Source organism: Varanus komodoensis, unplaced genomic scaffold, assembly GCF_004798865.1.
Source record: "Varanus komodoensis strain SLA01 unplaced genomic scaffold, ASM479886v1 scaffold10, whole genome shotgun sequence".
NCBI classification, from domain to species: Eukaryota; Metazoa; Chordata; class Lepidosauria; order Squamata; family Varanidae; genus Varanus; species Varanus komodoensis.
Genome location: NW_025335269.1, coordinates 31733153 through 31755108, shown reverse-complemented (window position 1 = coordinate 31755108; position 21956 = coordinate 31733153). Strand labels below are relative to the sequence as shown.

General features: G+C 40.4%; 1 protein-coding gene across 1 annotated transcript in view; it reads right to left on the bottom strand.

Moving 5' to 3' along the window:
- Window positions 1-1894: 1894 nt before the first annotated feature.
- ADAM17 (ADAM metallopeptidase domain 17) overlaps window positions 1895-21956 on the bottom strand; it is a 31110-nt gene continuing 11048 nt past the window's right edge. The window contains exons 4-19 of the mRNA XM_044418296.1: window positions 21530-21618; window positions 19690-19861; window positions 18969-19099; window positions 17942-18031; window positions 15730-15843; window positions 15055-15199; window positions 13430-13518; window positions 12580-12732; window positions 11896-12095; window positions 11251-11354; window positions 9670-9804; window positions 8245-8375; window positions 7449-7527; window positions 5286-5374; window positions 4560-4616; window positions 1895-3809 (exon numbers count right to left, since the gene is read on the bottom strand). Coding sequence (XP_044274231.1) covers window positions 3456-3809; window positions 4560-4616; window positions 5286-5374; window positions 7449-7527; window positions 8245-8375; window positions 9670-9804; window positions 11251-11354; window positions 11896-12095; window positions 12580-12732; window positions 13430-13518; window positions 15055-15199; window positions 15730-15843; window positions 17942-18031; window positions 18969-19099; window positions 19690-19861; window positions 21530-21618 — 2132 coding nt within the window. The 3' untranslated portion in view covers window positions 1895-3455. The remainder of the gene's footprint in view (window positions 3810-4559; window positions 4617-5285; window positions 5375-7448; window positions 7528-8244; window positions 8376-9669; window positions 9805-11250; window positions 11355-11895; window positions 12096-12579; window positions 12733-13429; window positions 13519-15054; window positions 15200-15729; window positions 15844-17941; window positions 18032-18968; window positions 19100-19689; window positions 19862-21529; window positions 21619-21956) is intronic.

Here is a 21956-nt window from a genome sequence, read left to right as displayed (position 1 = left end):
AATCACTGTTGCTAGGCAGTGCTTGTCCAGGTAAGGGCGCAGCTGGTGGATCAGCCGAAGCTGTAAGAAAGCACTCCTTGCCACCGCTGCCACCTGGGATTCCAGTGACAGCTCTGGGTCAAGGAGCACTCCCAAGCTGTGGACCCTGTCCTTTAGAGGGAGTGCTACCCCGTCCAGGACAAGGTCAGAGTCACTTACCTGAAACCACGATCCGCTCACCAACAGGACTTCCATCTTATCTGGATTGAGGCTCAGTTTATTGGCCCTCATCGAGCCCATTACCTCGGCCAGGCACTGGTTCAGCACAGCCACCGCCTCACCTGGCATAGATGTAAATGAGGTAGAGCTGGGTGTCATCAGCATACTGGTGACACCACAGCCCAAACCTCCTAATGACCTCTCCCAGCGGTTTCATGTAGATGCTGAAAAGCATGGGGGACAAAATAGAGCCCTGCGGAACCCCATGGCACAACTGCCACGGCGCAGAGCTATAGTCCCCCAGCACTACCTTCTGGAGCCGGCCAGCCAGGTAGGAGCAGAACCACTGCCAAGCAGAGCCTCCTACTCCTAACCCGGCCAGCCTATCCAGAAGGATACCATGGTCGATGGTATCGAAAGCCACTGAGAGGTCCAAAAGAACCAACAGGGATGCACTCCCCGTCCCTCTCCCTGCACAGGTCATTGTACAGGGCGACCAAGGCAGATTCAGTGCCATAACCAGGTCTGAAACTGGACTGAAATGGGTCCAGATAATCAGTTTCATCCAAGAGTGCCTGAGGTTTTCCTGCCACCACCTGCTCTAGCACCTTGCCCAGGAACAGGATGTTGGCCACCGGTCTAAAATTGGCAGCCACCTCTGGGTCCAGGAATGCCTTCTTCAGGATAGGCCGGATCACCACCTCCTTCAAGCGGGTAGGGACCCAGCCCTCCCTCAGTGAGGCGTTGACAACCTCCCGGACTCAAGGACCAATCCCGTTACTGGCTTCTTTAAGTAGCCAAGAGGGGCAAGGGTCCAGGAGACAGGTGGTGGGATGTACCATTGCAAGCACCTTGTCCACCTTGTCAGGCCGCAATAACTGAAACTCATCCAATAATGATGGACCAGACGGCGCTCTGGACACCTCCCGTACTGGATTCAAATCAACTGTGGAGTCCAGATCGTGGCGAATCTGAGCGACTTTTTCCCTAAAGTGCTGGGCAAAGTCATCACAGCAGGCTGCCGAAGGTGTGACCGCTTCCTTCTCCTGGCCAGAATGTATCAGGCCTTGCATCACTCAGAAAAGCTCCACCAGACGGCACTGTGAGGAAGCAATGGAAGTGGAGAAGAACTGCCTCTTCGCCACCCTCACCGCCACAACATAGGCACAATAATGTGCACGTAAATGTGTTCGGTCAGATTTGTCCCGAGATTTCCTCCACCTGCGCTCTAGTTGTCTCCCAGTCTGCTTCATCGCTCGCAACTCAGGCGTATACTATGGTTACTGTCATGAAACTGAGATGTATTAATAGGGTAGAAAGGAACTTTAACCAGGATGTTAACCAATATTCTAAAATCAAGCACTTCTATCTAGCCATTTTCAGAATGCAGCAACAGATGAAAGCAGCGCTTAGACTTAAATCCATCAAAGTTGTAGCTACTGGGTAGCAACCAACGCAAGTCTCATTTAAGTTCAATTAATTTCAATGGCTCTACTCTCGGCAGCATTGACACTGATAGTGTAGTTACAGTCAAGACGTTCCTGTGTTATTACAGGCATACAACATACCTTAAGTTGAAGTCATACCTTTACAACAGGAAGAAGTGCTCTTGCACCTGGGATCCTTCTGTAAACAAATTCTGAATCAATATTCCTTTAACGTACTAGGTACAAGTTACAAGGCTGTAAATGAAGCATTCATATAAAAACATTTTATTACATTGTACTGGGAGTTCCTACTCCTGACACAAAATTCACTACCATTTACGAAACCTAAAAATAATTAAACTATAGGTACAAATACCAAAAAGGCACAAGTTCAAGTATTAGTGTAACAAGTAACCATGAAAGAGGCACATGTCACAAGTTTGGTTAATCTCCATCAGATATGAAATAATGCAAACCATTCATACATTACAGTTTGTTTGTATATTTTTAGCTGGAATTTGATCCAGCAATTAAGCACTTACATTTTAGACCAACCAACCCTCCCATATGTCAAAATAGCTCTCCAAACAAAAGTAACACTAATTGCTCACTCGATCATGCCTGACACATTGCGATAATCATGTACACAGCTACTGCTGTCTGTTTATCTCTGGAGAGCAGTCAGAGATCAGAACTGTTCATTCAGAGATCAGAACTGTTCATACAAGCCAGGTTGCTGGAGGAGGGTGTCTATATGCAACAACTTGTTTGAATCTGCCAGAGACCAACATATACCATCCAAAACATACAACTCCTGTTAATTCTTCACTGAAATAATTGTGGTCATGCAAATGCAAATGCAATTATAAATTGATCACAGTGTTCAGCACAGAAATGCGTATCAATACTTTCAAAAGAAAACGTTTACAGTCCTCCTCCTAGATTTATCTTACACAAACGTGTTGATTAACATTCACTTCTATCTCTTAAAAGTTGGTAGACAGAGATTTGTTTAACTTTGTTGGAGCAACATCCTCTCCTCCTCAGCTAACAGTGAAGTTACAATACATATTTTAGCCACTTTGTTTTGTAATACAGGACACCATCCTGCTTAGTGCCATGAACACTTCAGCTCTGCCTAAAAAACAAACCAGAAGGAAAACATGAATTGAACTTCTGCTTCCTTATGTTGCTACTGAATTTAGGCCAAAAGCTGCATCATTAAAAGCCTTATTTCAAATTACCATGAAAACCCCAGGTCCTGAGATGTGCAGGTAAGTAATTTATTGCTGTATTGCTCTTCAGATGTAGTTTGATCCCCTGCACCCTTCATAAGTCTCAGTTAAGTCCAAGATCTTCACCCATTTTTCATTAAAAAAAACCCTGTTTTAATAATACAGTTTGACTTCTGAAAACTGAAACGCAAGAAATTGATAAGTTTGGAGCTTTTATATTCTAAAAAAAAAAAAGCTGACTTAGCAGTGCTGCTGAATTACAGGAAGATGCATTATAAAAAATACTAAGATACATGATCTCTTGCCAGACAAATTATGCTTCTATCCCAGAGGATGAAGGAAATGTTCAAATAAAGACTATAGAAAAGATTTAAAAAGGTTTGATATACTTGAGACTTTATGTTGCATTTATATTTCTAAGTGGCACTCATCATGAAACCAAGGAAGATTATCACACATATGGCCAGCATCTGCAGTAGGTCACTTCCCCGTTTCCATCTCTCAGTACATATATACAAATGGTATTTCTAGAATGAAATGGCTTTAGATCAACATGATTTTCACATCAGTCAACAGCTCAAGATGGCATAAGAGGCTAGCACTCAGTTTCCTTGCTGTCCACTCTGTGCTGACGCTGCAGTTTGAAGGATGAGGCCTTCTCACTCCTTGTGACGGGATGATCTGTAAGATCCTCGAACGACTTGGCAGTGGTGCTGTTGTTCGGAAAAGGATCCTTATCAAAGCAATCGTCGTCCTCCATATGAGAGTCAGTACTTGGATCTTCCTGAATAGTGTCCATTCTTTGGTGATCCAGTTTTGGAGCCACCGCTGCTGCAGGTGCTGGTACAATGGGCTGCAGGGGCTGTTGTCGACTCGTGGATGGTGCAACAGGAAAGGGCTTGATGATCCGGACAGAGGCTGAATCCATGCTGCTCAACATCTCAACATTCTGCAAGGGGACAAGCAGATGCACTGCTAGGCGAGCAACACGTAACCTCATGCCCAGACCTCTTATTATCTCCCACCTCTGCCCAATATGTTTTAAGTGGGAGCCTGCATCAGGACCAAGATCCAACACTTGAATATGATGGAACACTTGGTATGATGGAAGATGGACTGTTACTACTTTCTGTCTCAGAATTCTAACCACCAGTAACCCTAGCATTGAAAAGGGGAGCGTATCTTAAAGTGTGTACCTTTAAGATAGGTGATTTATCTATAGGACATGAGGTCTAATAAAGCACTCCGAAGCAACTAATTTCCCCAGGGTGGGCTTTTGGGTGAGGGGAAGGGCAATGGACAATACAGGATAGATCAGAGACACTGGTCGTCTCAGCATGAATAAAGCAGGACCAAAATAATACAACTAGACAAGAGCAAACACATCAGGCACAGAATCTAGGTATGTTATCCCTGGATCCTGAGGACAAGAGAATACAGCTGAACAAAAAACAATGAAATAGCAGAAAGAAAATTGGGGCTTAAAGGTATGATTTGCTGATTTATTTAGGATAGGCCGTCTTTCAACAAAGCTTTCAGTTCAGCTTCCAAGTACATCTAGATGTTGAACAATTCTTTCTTTAGGGAAGGACATCAAAACATGAGACCTGGTAGTACCTGAAACTCTGTATAAATCTCTGCTGGGCTATGTTTTGTAAACAAATACAAAATTGTAACCCTTCACACAAAGGAAACTTACACTGGGACCAAATAGAGATTTGTTGTTCTCTTCGTACTGCCTGTCCAGCTTCTTGTCCTATTTGAAAAAGGGAAAAGTAAAAAGTCAGCAGTGGAAGTAACTGCTTACGAATCATCCACACCTCCTGCTCTGTTATCTGACTACCTTCTCAGATGTACTCAAATCAGAATCAAAGCCAGTGTAGATACTACTCCCTGTGGAAACAAGTGATTGTGTGGGCAGATCTGTTTGGTAAGCAGTGAAATCTAGAATGACAGTACATTGCATGCCTATTTCAGTAATGAGAAACAGCCAGGTCTTGCAAGCAACTCGCACCAATCAACCAGTTGTTAGACCCTCTAAGCCAGCTGCCACAGTACTCAGTTCCTCCTGAGTTCTGCAAAATGTACATGTCCTTTTCCAAGGACACACAGGGTTTCTTTCACAGGGATATCATTCTTGCTTTAAAGGCAGCAAACATTTAGGAACCAAACAAAGATAGATTTTCAAAGCGGGGGAACAGTACATTATTTGAGAGAAAAGTATTAAATGTTCAAATACCCAGAATAACATCCATGAATAAAATCTGAAGTTATTTTATCTGCACGTGAACTGATTATCTTAGAATTTATAAAGATATGCATTGTGTTTGTTGGTTAAAAAACTTCTCTCCAATTCTGTCTAAATTAATACAAAGCACACTTGATTTTAAGCTATTTAAATCTAAATTTTTAAATTTAAGCTTACCACACAGTGGACAAGAATACTTAGAGGAATCCAAAATAGCAGGGAGAATACAAGCACAGATCCTACTATGTTGTCTGCTAAAAATTTCCCTGTTTAAAAGAAGAAGAGAAAGCCAATACTTATAATCAAACAAAACATACCTGGGTACAAAGTTAACAGCCCAACTCTACAAATATTTTCAAGTGTTTATCTGATGTTACAGAATTACATAGTTTGCTCAATATGGATCTATATGTTAAAATAGATGTTTAAGCATGGGAGTATTAATCAAGATGCTTAAAACACTACAATAATAGCTATCTTTAAGGGGGACTACTAATTGGGGTTAATTATCCCACACTGTGCTACCATGACATGAGCATTGAGTGCCTGGATTATTTAACCCATAAACAGTAACAACATTTACTAAATTTATGGTCACACAAGGTAGCGATGGCCATTAACTTAGCAAACAGTTTTGAGAAAGACTGGACAAATTCATAGAGGAGGGACTATCAATGGGTATTAGCCATGATAACTAAAATGGAACTCATGTGCTAAAAGGCAATGTGTATACCAAGGAATGAAACATGTATTTATTAACAATTAACAAATCCTGCTACAAAATGAATTTCTGTTAGTGCTGAAAACTCTATGTTCAAAGAAGGCACTTAGTCATTAGGGCTCAGGCCCTACCTCTGCCTTATACTCAGCAATTGGGACAGGTTGCTTGTCACTTTTCATTCCTCCCATGGTAGCCATTTTGTGGTAGTACCCAGGACAGTCTCTCATATTCGCCCTCCCACCCCGAGATCGGCAACAGAAGCCCTCCTCCGGGAACCCTCTGTGAAAGATGTTAGGAGACAGAGTACCCGGAGCGGGGCCTTCTCTGCGGTGGCGCCTGACTATAGAATGTGCTCCCCAGAGAGGTCAGCCTGGTGCCGTCATTATATGTTTTTCGGTGCCAGGTTAAGACCTTTTTATTTAATCAATATTTTAATAAGTTTTAATATTGAATTTTATTATTGTATTTTGTTAATTGCAGCCAGAGTGGGTCGTTAATTTATTTATGCTGTTGGCCATCGAGAGACATTAGTAATTGGACGGCATACAAATTTAATAAATAAATAAATTTTAATATATCCTTGTCCCAAAGAAGTTTGCACTGGAGAGATTTTGACCTGATCCAAACAATGTGATTCTTAGTTTCTTACTATTCTCAGCAAAGGTGTCCTTAAGAAATACCCTTGAAACAAGACTACAGAATTTGTCTCAACAACATGAAAACCATTTATTTGGTTTATACCTTTCATGCCTTTCTAGAATGTAAATGGTGTTCAAAGCTAATATAGGAAGATTTAATATTCAATCCTTTCATGGCATGATAATATTAATATCCTGCCCTTCTTGAACCCAAGGTGGCTTACACAAGCATCCTCTTCTCCATTTTATCCTCAGAACAACCACCTTGTAAGGTAGGCTAGACTGAGAGTATGTCAGGTGCTAGAACTCTTGAGCAGAAGGGGGGGAAAGGAAGAGTAGGTCACTGGGTGGGTAGGGGCTGTGGTCATGCATGTAAGCGATTATTGGGATGTATGGAAAACTGCCAGAATTAGTTGTGACCTTGTTGCTAGAAGGATTTGCACAATCATTCTTGCTGCAGCCCTTTCTATTACCATTACTCATGTTTATATTCCACCTTTTTCCCTCTTCTAAGGAACCCCAGGTGGCTTACAGAGTTCTCCACTCTATTTTTATTCCTATGAATTAGGTTAGGCTGGGAGTCCACTGCTGGCCCAAAGATACCCAGTGAGCTTCATGGCCAAGTGGAGACTAGAACACAGTCTCCTGAGTCCCAGTCCAAAATTCTGAACCACTACACCACACTGGTTCTCTAATACTGTAAGGACACATGCATCTCTTCAATATGGAAGAACTATAAACTCCAGAAGGGCTTTTTTTCCTCTAGGGACTACAATATTAAGGCAGCTACTTATATAAAGATTCATATAGCTTTGCACTTCACTTCAAAACCAGCATCGCCACCTTACAAGTCAACATTAAGTCTCAGTACTCCTAAAATGACATTTATTTTCAACTCTGAATGGAGAATTGCCAAATGGAGAACTGCAAAACCAAGAAAAGGCCTTGATGATTTCAAGTTGTTGAATAAGGGTAGCTTACCAAATGTATTGATGCTCAGTTGATCAATGAAAACCCAAAGTCGTTCAATCACATCTTGCACACGCTTCTCACATTTACCCTGTAAGACACAAGGTGGGCTTAAGAGAGCAAGATTGCTAAATGTAAGTTTTAATCATACCCACTGGAAGGAAATTAAACACATTTGCAGGACAGAGAGATAAGAGAAGCCTCTTTAACTGAGAGTTAAATGATGCTACGGTTTTAGCAAAAATGCCGTGCAAGTACGTGTTCATGAAATACGACATGTCCATGCCTTCTAGTGGACTTGTATTGATGATGCTGTTGTTGCAAAGCAGATTATGAGGGAGAATTAGTTAGAATTAGAGGCAGAAATGCAGAGCATTCTTAAAACAACACATTCCTTCCCCTAGGGAAGAGTGGTGGCCTTCCAGGTCTGTTGTCTGACCATGTCCTTCTGTACTGAGTATTGTATGGCTGGAATACATTGGCCTAGGCTGCACGTAGCTACCACCTATGGGTTAACCAACCAAGTTAGCCAGGGCCAAGCCTGAGTGAGCTGCCTTCTGCCTGCTCACCACTTCTGCTTTGTACCTGCTTTTGTAAAGAATGCTCCGTTCTGCCCATGGACGCTGTGCATCACATGTATGGGCTCTGTGCCCCAATTCAGGAAGCTTCCATGGCTGCAGAACTGATAGCAGGGACCCTTCTCCACTGCTCCAGTATGCATGCCATTCCCACAGTCCCTCTTCCAATCCCAGGGACGATGCACTGCGCAAGCCATGCAGCACGGGGAAGCCCACTCGCAGGTACTCACGTTCATGTCACAGAATCCCACGGTGCACGGCTTTCCCTTCCTCAAGTATAAGAAGTTCTGGTTAGCATCAACATATGGACTGCATCTCCCAGACTCATCCCGACAGCAGACCTTGCATGAGTTATCTGTTTCTGAAGCAAAGCAGTACAATCATGTCATGGCTATTAACCTGTTGCTTTCTTTCATGCAGAGAGACATTTTCAGTCGTATGTCTTCCCAGTTATAACAGGGGTGGGTAACTAGTGCAGATGTTTTGGACTGTAATTCCCAGAATCCTTGACTGCTATTCATGCTGACTAAGGGTGTGGGGAGCTGTAGCCCAAAACATCTGAAGGACATCAGTATGTCTATGCCCAATTAATTTAATCTGTTTCTAAGAAGGCACTATTATACTATCAAGCATTTTATGTTACTCAAGCATAACATGCAAAGGTATTCCATTAACTAGGATAAGAAAGGCAGAAGAACTTCATGAAACCTTAAAGTGAAGCTATCCAAGGAATGCAAGACACAGTCACAATAGATACATATTATTTATGAGATTAACATCCTGTATTTTCCCTGCAAGGAACCCAAACCAATTTATATAATCTTCTTTTCTGGTTTTATCTCACAACTACCCTTTGAGGTAAAAGAGTCAGTGCTGGCCCAAAGTCACCCAGAGAGCTTTGTGGCTAAGTGAGGATAAAAACGCAAGTCTCCTGAGTCTTATTCCAACCGCTATACCTCACTGCTTTTCTCTGAAGCTTTCTACAGATCAATCCAATTCAAGAAGAGCCATTCTGAATAAAATACTGCATTTTATTGAACTAGAAAGTTGCAACAGAATGTACCTGCTCTGACTCATTGGAGACAAGCTACAAAAATATACAAGCAAGCAGAAAATGTCTTGCACTAGCAGAAAAATAGTTCCAAAGCTTTCGGCCCATTCCCACACTACCAAAGCTCTAACACTCAGAAGTAAACTCCCCTCTGGCTCTCAGGGATGGCCAGTGCTAAGCTGGAAGAATGCTGAAACACTGTAAATGGGCTTTCACCACTATCATCAACAAATAAAAGTTCTGCTATTTGTTCTAGCGCAAAGGCTCATGAAAGTCTTCACTGAAGGAAGAACAGTGCACCCACCTTCTATCCTTATCTACCCTAGTTGTGGGGAGAAAGAAAAGGTGCGAGACCTTGCTCGAGTGAGGCACCAATCCATTCAGTCTTGAAATTTACCCGACTTTGCACTGGCAGCACTCACATCAGGCACCGGAGCAAAAGCCATGGCCCACTTCCAACAGATGAAGAGGAAATAAAGAAAAACGGGGCGTGTCTCTCTTTCACCCTGCTCTGATTGTTTTCAGAGACAAATAAGTGGCCCTGGTCTGAGCAGCCCCAGCTCAGAGTCGAAGGAGAAAATCTAGAAGGGAATGTTCTCCTTACCATTGCAGGCACAGGAGCGCAGGTCCTTCTCCCTCTCACAGAAGGGGACACATCCTCCATCTTTGCACTTGCCCAGATCTACGCAGATGGTATCATCTGGAGCATTCCCAGGGGGAGGGCACTCACTGCTATTACCTAGGAACAAGCAAGGTTAGTATGCACGTATGTGGGGAACTGATGTCTACAACTTGCTTGGAGCAGGGAGAGATCCTTGAAATTCACCCATGTGGTAAGTCTGGAGGTCGCTTCAGAAAGCTTCCTGCCATAGATACCAAGAGAAGGAACCGAGCAAGGGAATGGCTAAGTGAAGGAATGGCCTAGAGAGTGAGTGGTTAGAGAGCTGGACTAGGGACCTGGGAGAACCGGGTTCCCCACTCAGCCTTGAAGCTCACTGGGTAACTCTGAAAGCAATGGACTTTCAGTCTAACCGAATTCATAGGAATAAGAGTAGAGTGGAGAACTATGTAAGCCACCTGGGGTTCCTTAAAAGAGGAAAAAAGGTGGAATCAAAGCGCAGGGTAATGATAATAGAAAGTGTCGCAGCAAGAAGGATTGTGCAAATTCTTCTAGCAACAATGATACAACTAATTCTGGCAATTTTCCACACATCCCACTAATTGCTTACATGCATGACCACCACTCCCACCCACCCAGTGACCTACTCTTCTTTTTTTCCTCCCTTCTGCTCTAGAGTTCTAGCACCCAACATACTGTCACAGAGGGGGAGTGTCAATCAGCCACAATTAATGTTTAACAATGCTAAGAAACAAAATTGCTAACTGGTTGTGCATGGACTTCAGCTTTACAACAGAATATTGATAATTACAGCATTTCAAAGAATATCCCCACAATGCTACAAACGAAGTGGCTGAGATTGCAACTTCAGCTAACTACTTGTAACAGTTGACTTATTTGGATAGGTCAACATCCTTTAAAAATCCTTGAGAAATTCTGCAGAAAAAGCATTTTGTTTTAACACAACCAACAATTCGTGCCTCTTGTCTAACTGCTTTTATTAAAATTTTCAGGCAATAATGGGGAGCCTACAGCTTGAAAGAAAGAGTGTAGGAGAGGAAAATGGAGGGGAGGAGTAAAAGCAAATGGAAGGAGAGAGCTGCTTGCCCATGGCAAGGAAGCAGTTCAGATTCATGGCAAAGAGGGAAAAGAACAGAGACGAGTCAAAACAGACAGGTAAAGGCATGGATAGGTGAATGAATGGAGAGCCAAAGATCTACAGGGAGAAATGGGTAGCATACAAGAAGAGCACTCACTCCTCCTCCCACCTTTTGCTCTGATCTCACCACTGCCAGCATGTGGGCTTGTCGGGTGATCCCCAAGGAAATGTAGCCCTTGACAGGAAATGTCTCCCACTCCCATTTAAATGCCTCACATACTTCTCAAAGTGTTCCCATTTCAGAAGCACACATCTCTGAATGTACCATTCTTTGAATAAAGCATTATGCATAGTCTGATAGGTTAGGCTGTACTAAAGGAAACAGAAATAAGGCAAGCTGCAAAGACAACCGTGCAAGAGAGGCGTGGGACAAAATCGTATGTAAATAAGACAATGCAATGATGTACCTGTACAATAGGATTCTCCTTTACAAGTAGCATTGATGGCTTCTTGGCATTTCTTCTGTGCACTTTCAAACTGGCATCCTTTACAGCACGGACTGTTCCGATCACTGGAAGAGCAAGAGGAGGTGACATGGGCAAGAAGGAAAAAAAGAACTAAGTTAAAGTCTGAATTTTCCCATTTACAAATCTGCAGAAGTATTTGAAGGAAAAATGTCAGAAAAATGTCATATGCATACAAAGATTTTAAAGAAGGCAATATTGTCAGATGTCCTGAGATGCCATGCATAAGGGACGGCATATAAAAGCTTTAAATAAACAAACATTGTTGATTTGGGCAGGGTCTTGCCTTTCCCACCCATATTATAATGGAAGCACAGTATTTAAAACTTTATTAATTTACAGACTGCCTTACTACAAGATAATCAGGTGACAACCATGTATCAATGGAGAAGATATACAAAACATCAGTTTCTTTAATGGCTGCATCTGTTTTTCAAACTTAGGACTGAATGTTGCATGGTTCAGGCTAGATAACATCAAAACAGCAACAGAACACTTTTCCTACTTGCAAAAAAGAAAAAAAAGCAAGCGCCATTTGGCAAGCTCTACACTGCTTTCTTTTGTATGAAAAGCTTGCTGCAGCCTTACCTGCATTTTGCATTCTGCTTTAGCTTGCACTCAGATGTACAGCAAGGATCATCATAGAGATGCAAGAGGCCAGGATCACATTGCTCGCCTTCATCCACTCGGGAGTTGCCACATACTTTGTTGTTGCGCTCTTTGAAGCATTCTGGGGCCTTGGTCTCAATAGTCCGTAGGATGGATACTTTACTGCAGTCTGAAAACATCTGAAAGTATTACAGGAAGGGAGGGGAGTACAGGGAACAGCAGGTGTGGAGAGCAGTAATTCAGAATTGTATGCATCCTTCTAAGGCACAGAAGTACTAAATGTGGCACAGAATTTGGGCTCCTTTTTTCCCGCTTTCTCAGCAGCAGCTTCCTAGCCTAGATAAGTGACAGCAACATGTGTAGCTCACAAACACAAGCCAGAGCTGACACCAAGATGGGCTTCTAACATGAACCCTTTCATGTCTACTACTTCTTCTGCCTCTGCCTCTCCTCACCCGCTAACCTTTAGTCCTACATCTGTTCTTTTTTTAAACCAAAAGTCCTTGCAAAAAACAGAAACAGTTTGAGAAAACAGATCTTAAACTGAAGAATGCAAAATAAACAGTTTATGCTTTTCTCTGTTTTTGCACTTAGCACTGCCACATGCAAGAAGTCTATTTAGTTATCTAGGCAGCAGGATTAAGTGCCCACAGACACACATACCTTGTTGTTTTCATGATCTCCACTCACAGCAATTGGGTACATAACGTACTTTCCTCCCTGATCTTCTGTAGGGGCACAGGCTGGCATGCCATCAGGATCGTGCTCTGCTCCAAAGTTATGTCCCAGCTCATGGGTAGTTACCAAGTCTGCTTCCTTGATATAATAAGAGAAAAACATGTCAGAGGTATATCTACTTAACATGGAAAGGATTTGGAGGGGGGTGTCAATGAATTAGTCTACTAACATAGGCCTGCCTTTGAGAAACTGTTTTAAGTTTATTAGATATTTAATGTTTGTTTAAATATTATTCAACAAATTAGATTATGAGATTAATTTTATACCCTCATACAAAACCAAGCTTAGCCATTAGTGCCACTTTTTGAATGTTTTGAGAATTAGACAGAAGGGAAATAGGCACAACCAAACCAAGCGAAGACTGTATACACCAGTTGTATTTTTATTGTGTTTGAGACAATAAAAAATTGTTCTACAAAGCACTCTAACTACTCATCATTCACATACTGGTGCAGTATAATATCACTGAAAATAATTGACAATCATGCCTTCAAATGTGAAGCAAAGAACAGTGCAATGATAATGTACTATCAGTACTGAAGGGAAGTCTCTTGAACTCTGAAAACTCAGAAGTCTTTACAGTAAAAAAATCAGTCAAGAAATTAGCCCAGAAAAGAAACTAGACTGGTCCCTCCCAAGTAAGAGGAGATGCAATATACCACCTTCCAACTATCCAGATGCAATATATCCATCTTCCAAATTCTAAAATCCAAACTGAAGATTCCCAACAGAGGTAACAGAGTTAACAGAGGTAACTTTCTGCAAGTTATCTTACCTTGGTGAGGATAGTTTTGCCATAGTTCTTTGTGCTAGTTAAACCACTGTTGAGGTAGATATCTTTTCCAGCTGCTGAATTAAAATAAGCTATAAAAATAGAAGATAGAAAATGAAGTTCCAGCACTGACTGATTGATTATATAATCTTCATGTGAGAATCTATGCTTCTCAAGTGAAAGGAGTAAACAAATTTCCCTCATTCATTGTCTAAAACTGAGAATGCCATCCCTCATTGGCTTGCTAGATTAACCTCTGATTAATGTATTCTCTAACAATTGTAGCTCACCTACGGCATGCGGGCGTTATTGACAGCTAAAAATTGTGACATACTTGGACAGAAGCAAAAGGTTCTAAGGGCACAGCTGGGTCCACATTCTTGACCACCTCTCTTGCACTCCTACCTATCTCAGCAGACTCAACATATAAGTCTGCTAAGCTGAAGCGGAAGAGAAGGAACTGCATACAGAGTCATGTATAACATCTCTAAGTTGCATGATCAGAATGAGGAAGGGCACACCGCACCTGCAGTCCCACGATAATCACTCAGGAATCAAATAAATATATACAAAACTATTTACAACTTGAATGCTGTATTCACTGAAATTCTAAACTAAATGCAAATTAACAATACAGACCAAATACAAAGAAACCTAAACCATCATTAGGACAGTGATGGTTGTTCCACAGACTGCTGTTCCCGGCCCTTGCTGCTGAATTTTGCCATGCCCACCAGCTGAAGGCTGTTCTTTCTGTCCCTTTCACATTTCCCCCTCAGCATTCTGCTGTTTTCCCTAATCATTCTCCCTGCATGCTCTCCTCTGCTTTTGCTCCCTTATTTCTCTTCAGTTCCTCTTCTTTCCTTCTTAACTCTTTCCACTTTTCTTTTAACGGCTTCTTTCCTGTCCACTCCTTCCCTTGTCCCCTCATCTCAAATACCACTCTTTTCCTTCTCCTTCATGCCCTTCCCGATTTCACCACTTATGCACTTGCCATTGCTGTTCCCACATGAGGACACAGGGTCCAGCTGCAACTTCACTGGTCACCCTTGCAAGCGCTAGCTGCTCAGACAACTCTAACATCTGCTCCATGTCTGAAGCAAGAAACAAGGCATTCTGAAGAAGGGAGGATGTCTTGTGATCTTCAAGGCCTTGAACAGAAAAACTAGTCTGTATCCTTGTCAACTGTAGCATATATATATTATATGATTCATAGCACCTGTTAAATACAGGAATGATTACTGTAGATTATGTTCCCAGCTTAGATATCGTCTCTACAGAAACCTTCTCCAACCTGGTGTCTCCACCTATTCTGGGTCTCAACTCCCAACATTCCTTTTCATTGGCCATGCCAGATGGACATGATGGCAACCGAATTCCAAAACAGCTGCAGGCCATCAGGTTGGAGAAGATTATGCTATAGTATCTGAGTTAGCTCCACAAAAGTAATAGGGATGCTCTTCTTCATACAAGCAGCTTTTGGCTGAAGAGTAAAGTTATCCTAAATCTATAGTGTACGAGCCCATCTTAAGAGTGCTTATGCTGAATGCATGCTTATGTTCATATTTAGGAATTTTGACTTGCATACTGGAAGAGAAAAAACAGATCCAAAGTAAGGAAAGAGTTACCCTTTGGACAGATGCCACCATGGCTATTTGGCCTTTGTGATCCAACGTATGCCAGTCCAAGAGTCCCCATATCAAAGTCTTGGTATGTAAAAAGGTGAGCAAGACATACTTTAGCGGCCTTCTCAGCTATATCAAAGCTGAATTGCTGTGTGGGGCAAATATACCAAATACATTTTGATTAGAGAAATTGAATGAAGTATTTCATCAAGTATTTCATTAAAAAATTCATATTTCATAAAGTAGAGAATGTTTAACAAACTAAACTCCACCTCACCTACCCCACCGTCCCTGACTAAGGGTACTTTAGAGAGTATTTCTGAAATGAGTATTGTAGGAATAGTTATGATGTGCTTGAGAGGATATGAAGCATCACCTGAATTTCAGCTGTAGGCCAGACCAGTTAAGCAAACACTAGTTTGACTGTTTCTTTGTAAGTTCACCTATTGAAAGCATCTTTTTTTAGCTTTACTGTTTGCATCTTATACCTCAGAAATGTCTTTCTGGATAATTCCTGGACAGAGATTAAGAGAGCAATCCTGTGCATATCTAACCATGCACAGGATCGTACCTCTAGTTATCTATTTCCTTGTATGATACTGAAGCTTCCTAAACTTTGCACAACTGACCAACCAGATGCTTACGTTTAATATATCATACAAAACACACACTCCCTACCTCCAAGAGCTGTTTCACTTCCCAAGCATCCTTCTCCTCATTTGGCTGACTTTTTGCCATATTGTAGTGTTTTTTCCCAGGAAGTACATTTTCTGGCTCACTGTGAACTATAATCTTTATATACATCAAAAAAGGAACAATTTGAAAAGTTAATGTTGTATGATGGAGTGAAAATAAGCAGAGAATATTAAACCTTTCAGAATAACAGAAAGGAGATACCACTATGGGTTATCTTTTCAAGCCAGAGGTATTAAACAGAACACACAGCCAAATGTACCAACCGCTAAAACGTGAGGATTATATCAAGATAAGAACTCTCCAACAAGTTTAGAAAATGTATTTCAAGACTGCTTGAAGCTATATTCCCTCTCTTAGGAAAGTTTTGGGGATGGGGAGAATTGACAATAAGGGAGCATAAAGAAAGCATGCTTTTTCCTTGTGGCTAATCTTACGACTCAAATTCCCTTGAGCATTTCATTTCAGACAGAACTCTCTCTGCCTCAGACCCTCATCTATTACAGTATCTAAGGAAAAAGCCACCAATTAGATTACTTCGTTTTTTTTTAATTTTTTTTTTTTTTTTACACTACTGCTAACCTTTCAGTAAGTTTGGATCACATATCAAGAAGATAAGGCTACATGCCTGGAACACCTGGGACAGGGGGTACCCGACATTCTGAGCCCTGAAGGCTGCATGAAGATTGGGGGTTGGGCTGTGGACACATGTAATCATAAAGTCAAGAAGATCATAATAGTAGTTGGAATAATAAAGAATTAGTAACAAATTTTATAACTACGGTAAGATTAATCATAGATAAGAATTGAAAATTAAAATATGATTATCAATTGTGTGATTGATATAGAGAAGTTTGGAATAGAACTATTAGTGATAAATTAACCTGTAATCATACAATGAGAAAAAGGCATATAAAGAAAAATATTTAACAAGATTTGGGACATATAACAAGATGCATTTATTGGATATGTGTTTTTAAAAAGTGAAAGGAGTTGTACCATCAAAAGAATCATTCTTTGGATTCTTGCAATTTTGAAAGGGGGAAATGTTCTGAACTAATTTTTGAAGGAGGGATTCCCCCCCACCCCCAAACATGTTTCCTATGGTCCCAGTGACAAGGTGCGCAGTATTTTTAAAATTTATTTTAATTGCATGTTTGTTACATGTTTTTGTGTCGCTGTAAGTTCTTTTTATTGTAAAACTAGTTTTAGAAGATCATAATAGCTCCCAACTTGCTTTTTAGAAGGATATCATGTAATCCTGTGTAACTACAATTGCCAACAAACACACCCTCTTCCAAAAGGCTCCTAATGCTCTTGGGATTTCTATCACTTCTTTGGTTCCTTGAAAGAGGCGCATGCCCTAGGAAGAATATAAGTCCCGTGGTACTTTGCACAGGCTGCACGTCTCCCTGCTCCCTAGAAGCCCAGGTGGTTCAAGCCTCTGGCAACAACAGAGTTCCCTCCAGCACCTGGCTCCCTGGCATGAGAGTTTACCAGAGCATAAAATCTATTCGCACAGACACAGTCCCTGTAAGCTTTTGGGCATCTGAGTAAGTAGCAGCATAGAGCATAGCACTTTGCTCAGTTCTGTCATTATGGCTGCTTTCTCCAACACTGCCCGCAGCCAATCCCCACTAATCAGAGGACAACTTGTCCACTCAAGGAACATAGTACAAAGGCCAGGTAAAGATTAAGCCACCAGCATCCGAGGCATGATGGGCTTTGTTTGATCCATTTCCCTGGCAGAATCACAAAAGTAGGGGGGAACAGGGGCTACCGTTGTGCACCTGAGCTGGACATTTCCTAAATGCCGTTATTTAAGAAATGACTGTATGAACTCTTCAAAGAGAACTGTAGGTTGCAGTACCTTGACTAACATCTGGTGTTGGAATAAAAAGAAATCATTGACACTTTAAGTGTCACAAGAGTTACATTTACCAATAAAAATAAATCACACATGAAGAAAAAGGATATATGAACACACCACTAGGAAGGGGACAAAGAAAACAACTGAGTAGGAAAAAAATAACAATATTTGCAAACTTCACACCATATTATTTTTGCCTGCATCATTTATGAATGAGATGTTGGTTCAGTTAAATAATTAAATGGAAAAACTAAGTATATTTATAATGCCATATCCAAAACTCTGCTGCTTAAAGATTTCAACCCATTTCAGTAGTTATAATAATACCTGGTCTATCTGTATGCCGTATCCTTTGAAATTTGCATTATCCCACGAGGTATTGCGATAGATATCATCCACTCTGTCTATTAGTTCAATCTGTATGCAGAAACGAAAGGAAATTATTAAGTCCAGGATCTTGTCATCTGACTCTGAGTGCTATGGACTACATAAGTGCCTACTTTAAGGCATATTTTAAAAAACCACTATTTCATTATAAATACATGTTTTAACATAAAAGCACAGGAAGGTTCCAAGATACTTCTGAAAAGTAGCTCCAGTGACTTGGGGAATTATGTAAACTATAGGCCAAAGGAAAGGGAGTAGAAAGACTGGAAGGGAAATAATAAATTTAAAGCCACATATTCCAATAACTTTGTTCCTATTAAAATTCAATCAAATAGGTTTTGGAGGAGACCAACAGAAAAAAATATTATTCCATTTTTCACAAATGACATTTTATAGTGTTCCAAAGCAGGGAAAACAAAAACAAAACCCACATACTAAAATTTATTCTCAGTCACTTAATACATTATTATACTCTGAGGTACAGCTACAATCACAAGCATTTGCCCAGTAAAGTACTGTAAAAAGTTATCAACAGAAAATGTATCAAGGTTCCACAAATAAGATAAGCAATATATCACAAAAACTACTTTTACCAAATAAATCTGAGAGAGATCTGTTCATACAATATATCTGAGAGGAAGCGAGATTTAATCCAGATATGACAGAGGTGTTTTTGGTTAGAAAGCATCCTCATTTGTATAACTTACATCCCCTGTTCTGGATGAGATAACACTCTTCCTAAAGGATGTGCTGTGTAGTTTGGGAATTCTCCTGGACACAGCTTGTTTTGCTAATCAAGGCTGTATGTATACCCACTGATTCTGTTATTTTATACTACTTTTAATTATATTCTGACTTCTTATATAATTTTTGTAATAATATTTGTGACAGCTGCACCCTAATTACAAATATCTTTGATGTTCAGTCTCATTTTATCAAGCAATTGACAATATATAGGTATACTTACTAGGTAGTTAATAGTAGTACTTTCCTCACTACGGCCCATGTGCTGAAAGAAGCGATGATCTGCCACTACCAACATCTTACATGTGTTCTTCAAGGGGTCTGGGATAGCTCTTTTCTGTCGAGGGACCATCTCTGTCATGACAATTTAAGATACTAAGTAGGCACCACTAGTAAAACATCTGTATCATCTCCTGAGTAATCTTTTGGCTTAAGTGTCATAGGAAAAGATATGCAGGCCAGATATAGAACAACATCATAAAGTGCTTCTCTGGGATTTCAAGAGATCACACTGCACACTGCAATGATACAGTTTGCTTAGGTATTCTAACTTGTTGAAAATAACAAATTTTAAGAGAATATAATTTTGGTCTATTTGTACAGATCAAGAAGATTTTAAAAAATAAAAGTCCCTATTAATGCATAAAATTCATTAAAAGAAATGGATGTTTCATATAAATGACAAGGAAAGGGCTAGTTTCCTTTCCCAAACAAGGGAAGCTGAATGTTGTCTTCTAAATTAAGAAAGTTTTTAAATAATTTTCTATGCCGTTAGACTCTGATGTTTCTACTTCAGTCCTAAATAAAGTATATACAAGTAACCTTTACAGTGCTGGAAGAAGGCAGCATGTTTCTGTAATGTGCATAAAGTTCACCTTATTAGGTAGAATTGTGCATGATAACAAAACTTTTTGTACAATTTTGAAAGAAGTGCATGAACTCACCTTCTTTTAACTTCTCATCCTTCAGCCCTCCAAACAAAAAACCCTCCTCCTCTTCTAGTTTAACATAGCCACATACTTTTGGGGACTGTAAACGTGAAAAATCCTTGATGTCTTCTGATCTGTAGACCAAAAGTCTTTCATCTTGTGTATTATTGAGAAACCTCCACAGGGGCTACAGATAAAAAAGAGATGGCTCAGCATTCCTAACAGCAGAGTCCTCTACATATATATACAAAAATAGGCCCTGCTTACTCCCAGGTAAATGTATACCTGTGTGCAATCAAAATGAACCAGTGATCAAACTGCAGGATATAATTTTTAAAATAAAAAGTTAAATAATTGGTTTTACAATACTTATCCCTGAATATGACCCTAAAGCACTGTTCCTCAAGCTAGTGATTTCCAGATGTTTTAGACTACAACTCCCAGCATCCTTTACTGTTGGCCATACTGCCTTGGAGGCTATGGAAACTGAAGGCCAAAACATCTGGAGAACACTTAAACCCGAACCTAAACCAATCCCCCTGCCCCAACATGGTTGTTTCCCTAAAATATGTTCTCTAAAATATGTTCAAACCTGTCACACCCCTTTCACATGCATGCTTGGATGTCTTAAATTTCATTTTCTTGTTGAACCAACAGTTAGCCAAATGCAAATTACTGGACTTCAACAGATCTCTTTAAATACTGAAGTCTGTGTCATTAAGCTATTATTCCTATGTATTACCAAAGCCACTGAAGCATTTTGCTTGCTTGTTTTGGGTTTGCTTTTTTAACCAAAAGTGCAATGATACAATTTGATACAGTGCTATGGTTTAACATTATGTGAATGAACCTTAGGCTTGTACACTTCTCCCCTCCTGGAGGTACCTCAGTGGAATTAATTTTCAGAACCAGCACTTATGAATGCAGGAGTGTTTCCTATCATATTTTCCAGGGAAGAACATAGTTGAGCAATATGCCCTTTCAATATCCTAGTCAATTTCATCCCCCATTTCTGAGCTTGCCTTTTTAAAGGCTGCTTTACTTTACTCTAAAAAGTAGCAGGTTGACTCCCTCTGCTGCTAGCTGTCACATCTTGATATTCATAATATTTTAGGGGCATGGGGCAGAGGGTTCTGAGAAGGAATGAGGAAATATAGCAGTGACATGAGCAAGAATGAGAAGAGTGGAGGGGGTTTTGCTACTCTGATGGGTAGTTCTCTAGCTGCTCCTGTCAGCCCATGATTAAGGCATTTTGCTCTGCTTAGATGACACAACAAGGCACCATGGGTATCTACAACCTAAAACAAGCCATGGGTTCTCAGGGTGACTTGTTCATGAAAAAATGAATCACCCCACAAGACGTGACTACCAATATGGCTGATCATGACATGATGCACTGCCATGTTATGAGCAGCAGATCAGTAACTTCTTCCTATGTTATTTGAGATTAATTTTAACTACTTCAAAGATTCATAGTTACCTGAATCCAAGATAGTAATTCAGGAGTGAGCTCTGACAACATACATTCTGCATGGGTACCACACTCAGATATTGATATTGCCTAGCACAGTCATTTGAACTTTCTATATTTTGCTCTACTGTCTAAAAACCAAATGCAAATATATTGTCTACCTATATATTTCACATGAGCATCCCACTAACCATTGCTGTTTCTATCATTCTGACATACTGGAAACAATTCTTACACAGAGTAAAAATAAACAATAATTGCATTTCTACCATCTGAAAATCTCAGAAATATTAAACTAATGGAAACAAAGCCACTTGACAAAGTATTTTTTTCTTTTACCAAGATGAATATTGACTACACCTGAATTCTACTGATGAACTATACCTCAATATTGTATTCTTCTTTGTCAGCATTGATCCTCACTGTGAAGTCTTCTTCACCTATGTGCGCTATAACCTTAGAATTACTCTGACCTGGGGAAGCAGGAAAAAGAAAACTTAGCAGCTGATGCTTCTAAGTATTCATCAATTGCAGCATAGGGCACTACCTTCTAATCAGAAGCTACTTTGTGCTAGGCCATAATATTTCAGGAGCCAAATTAACTTTTCATGTTAGCACCCCCCCCCTCTGGATATCATCTCCAATTTGCAAATAACATGCAGATAATTTGAGTTTGTGGACTGGGTGGCGTCTTGAGTAAAACAAGTAAAATGGTCAGTCAATATAGTCCAAAGGATATTCTAGTGAATTCTCATTTATTTCTATTAGACCATTGTCAGTGATATCATTCACCCCTTTAGAATTACTATTG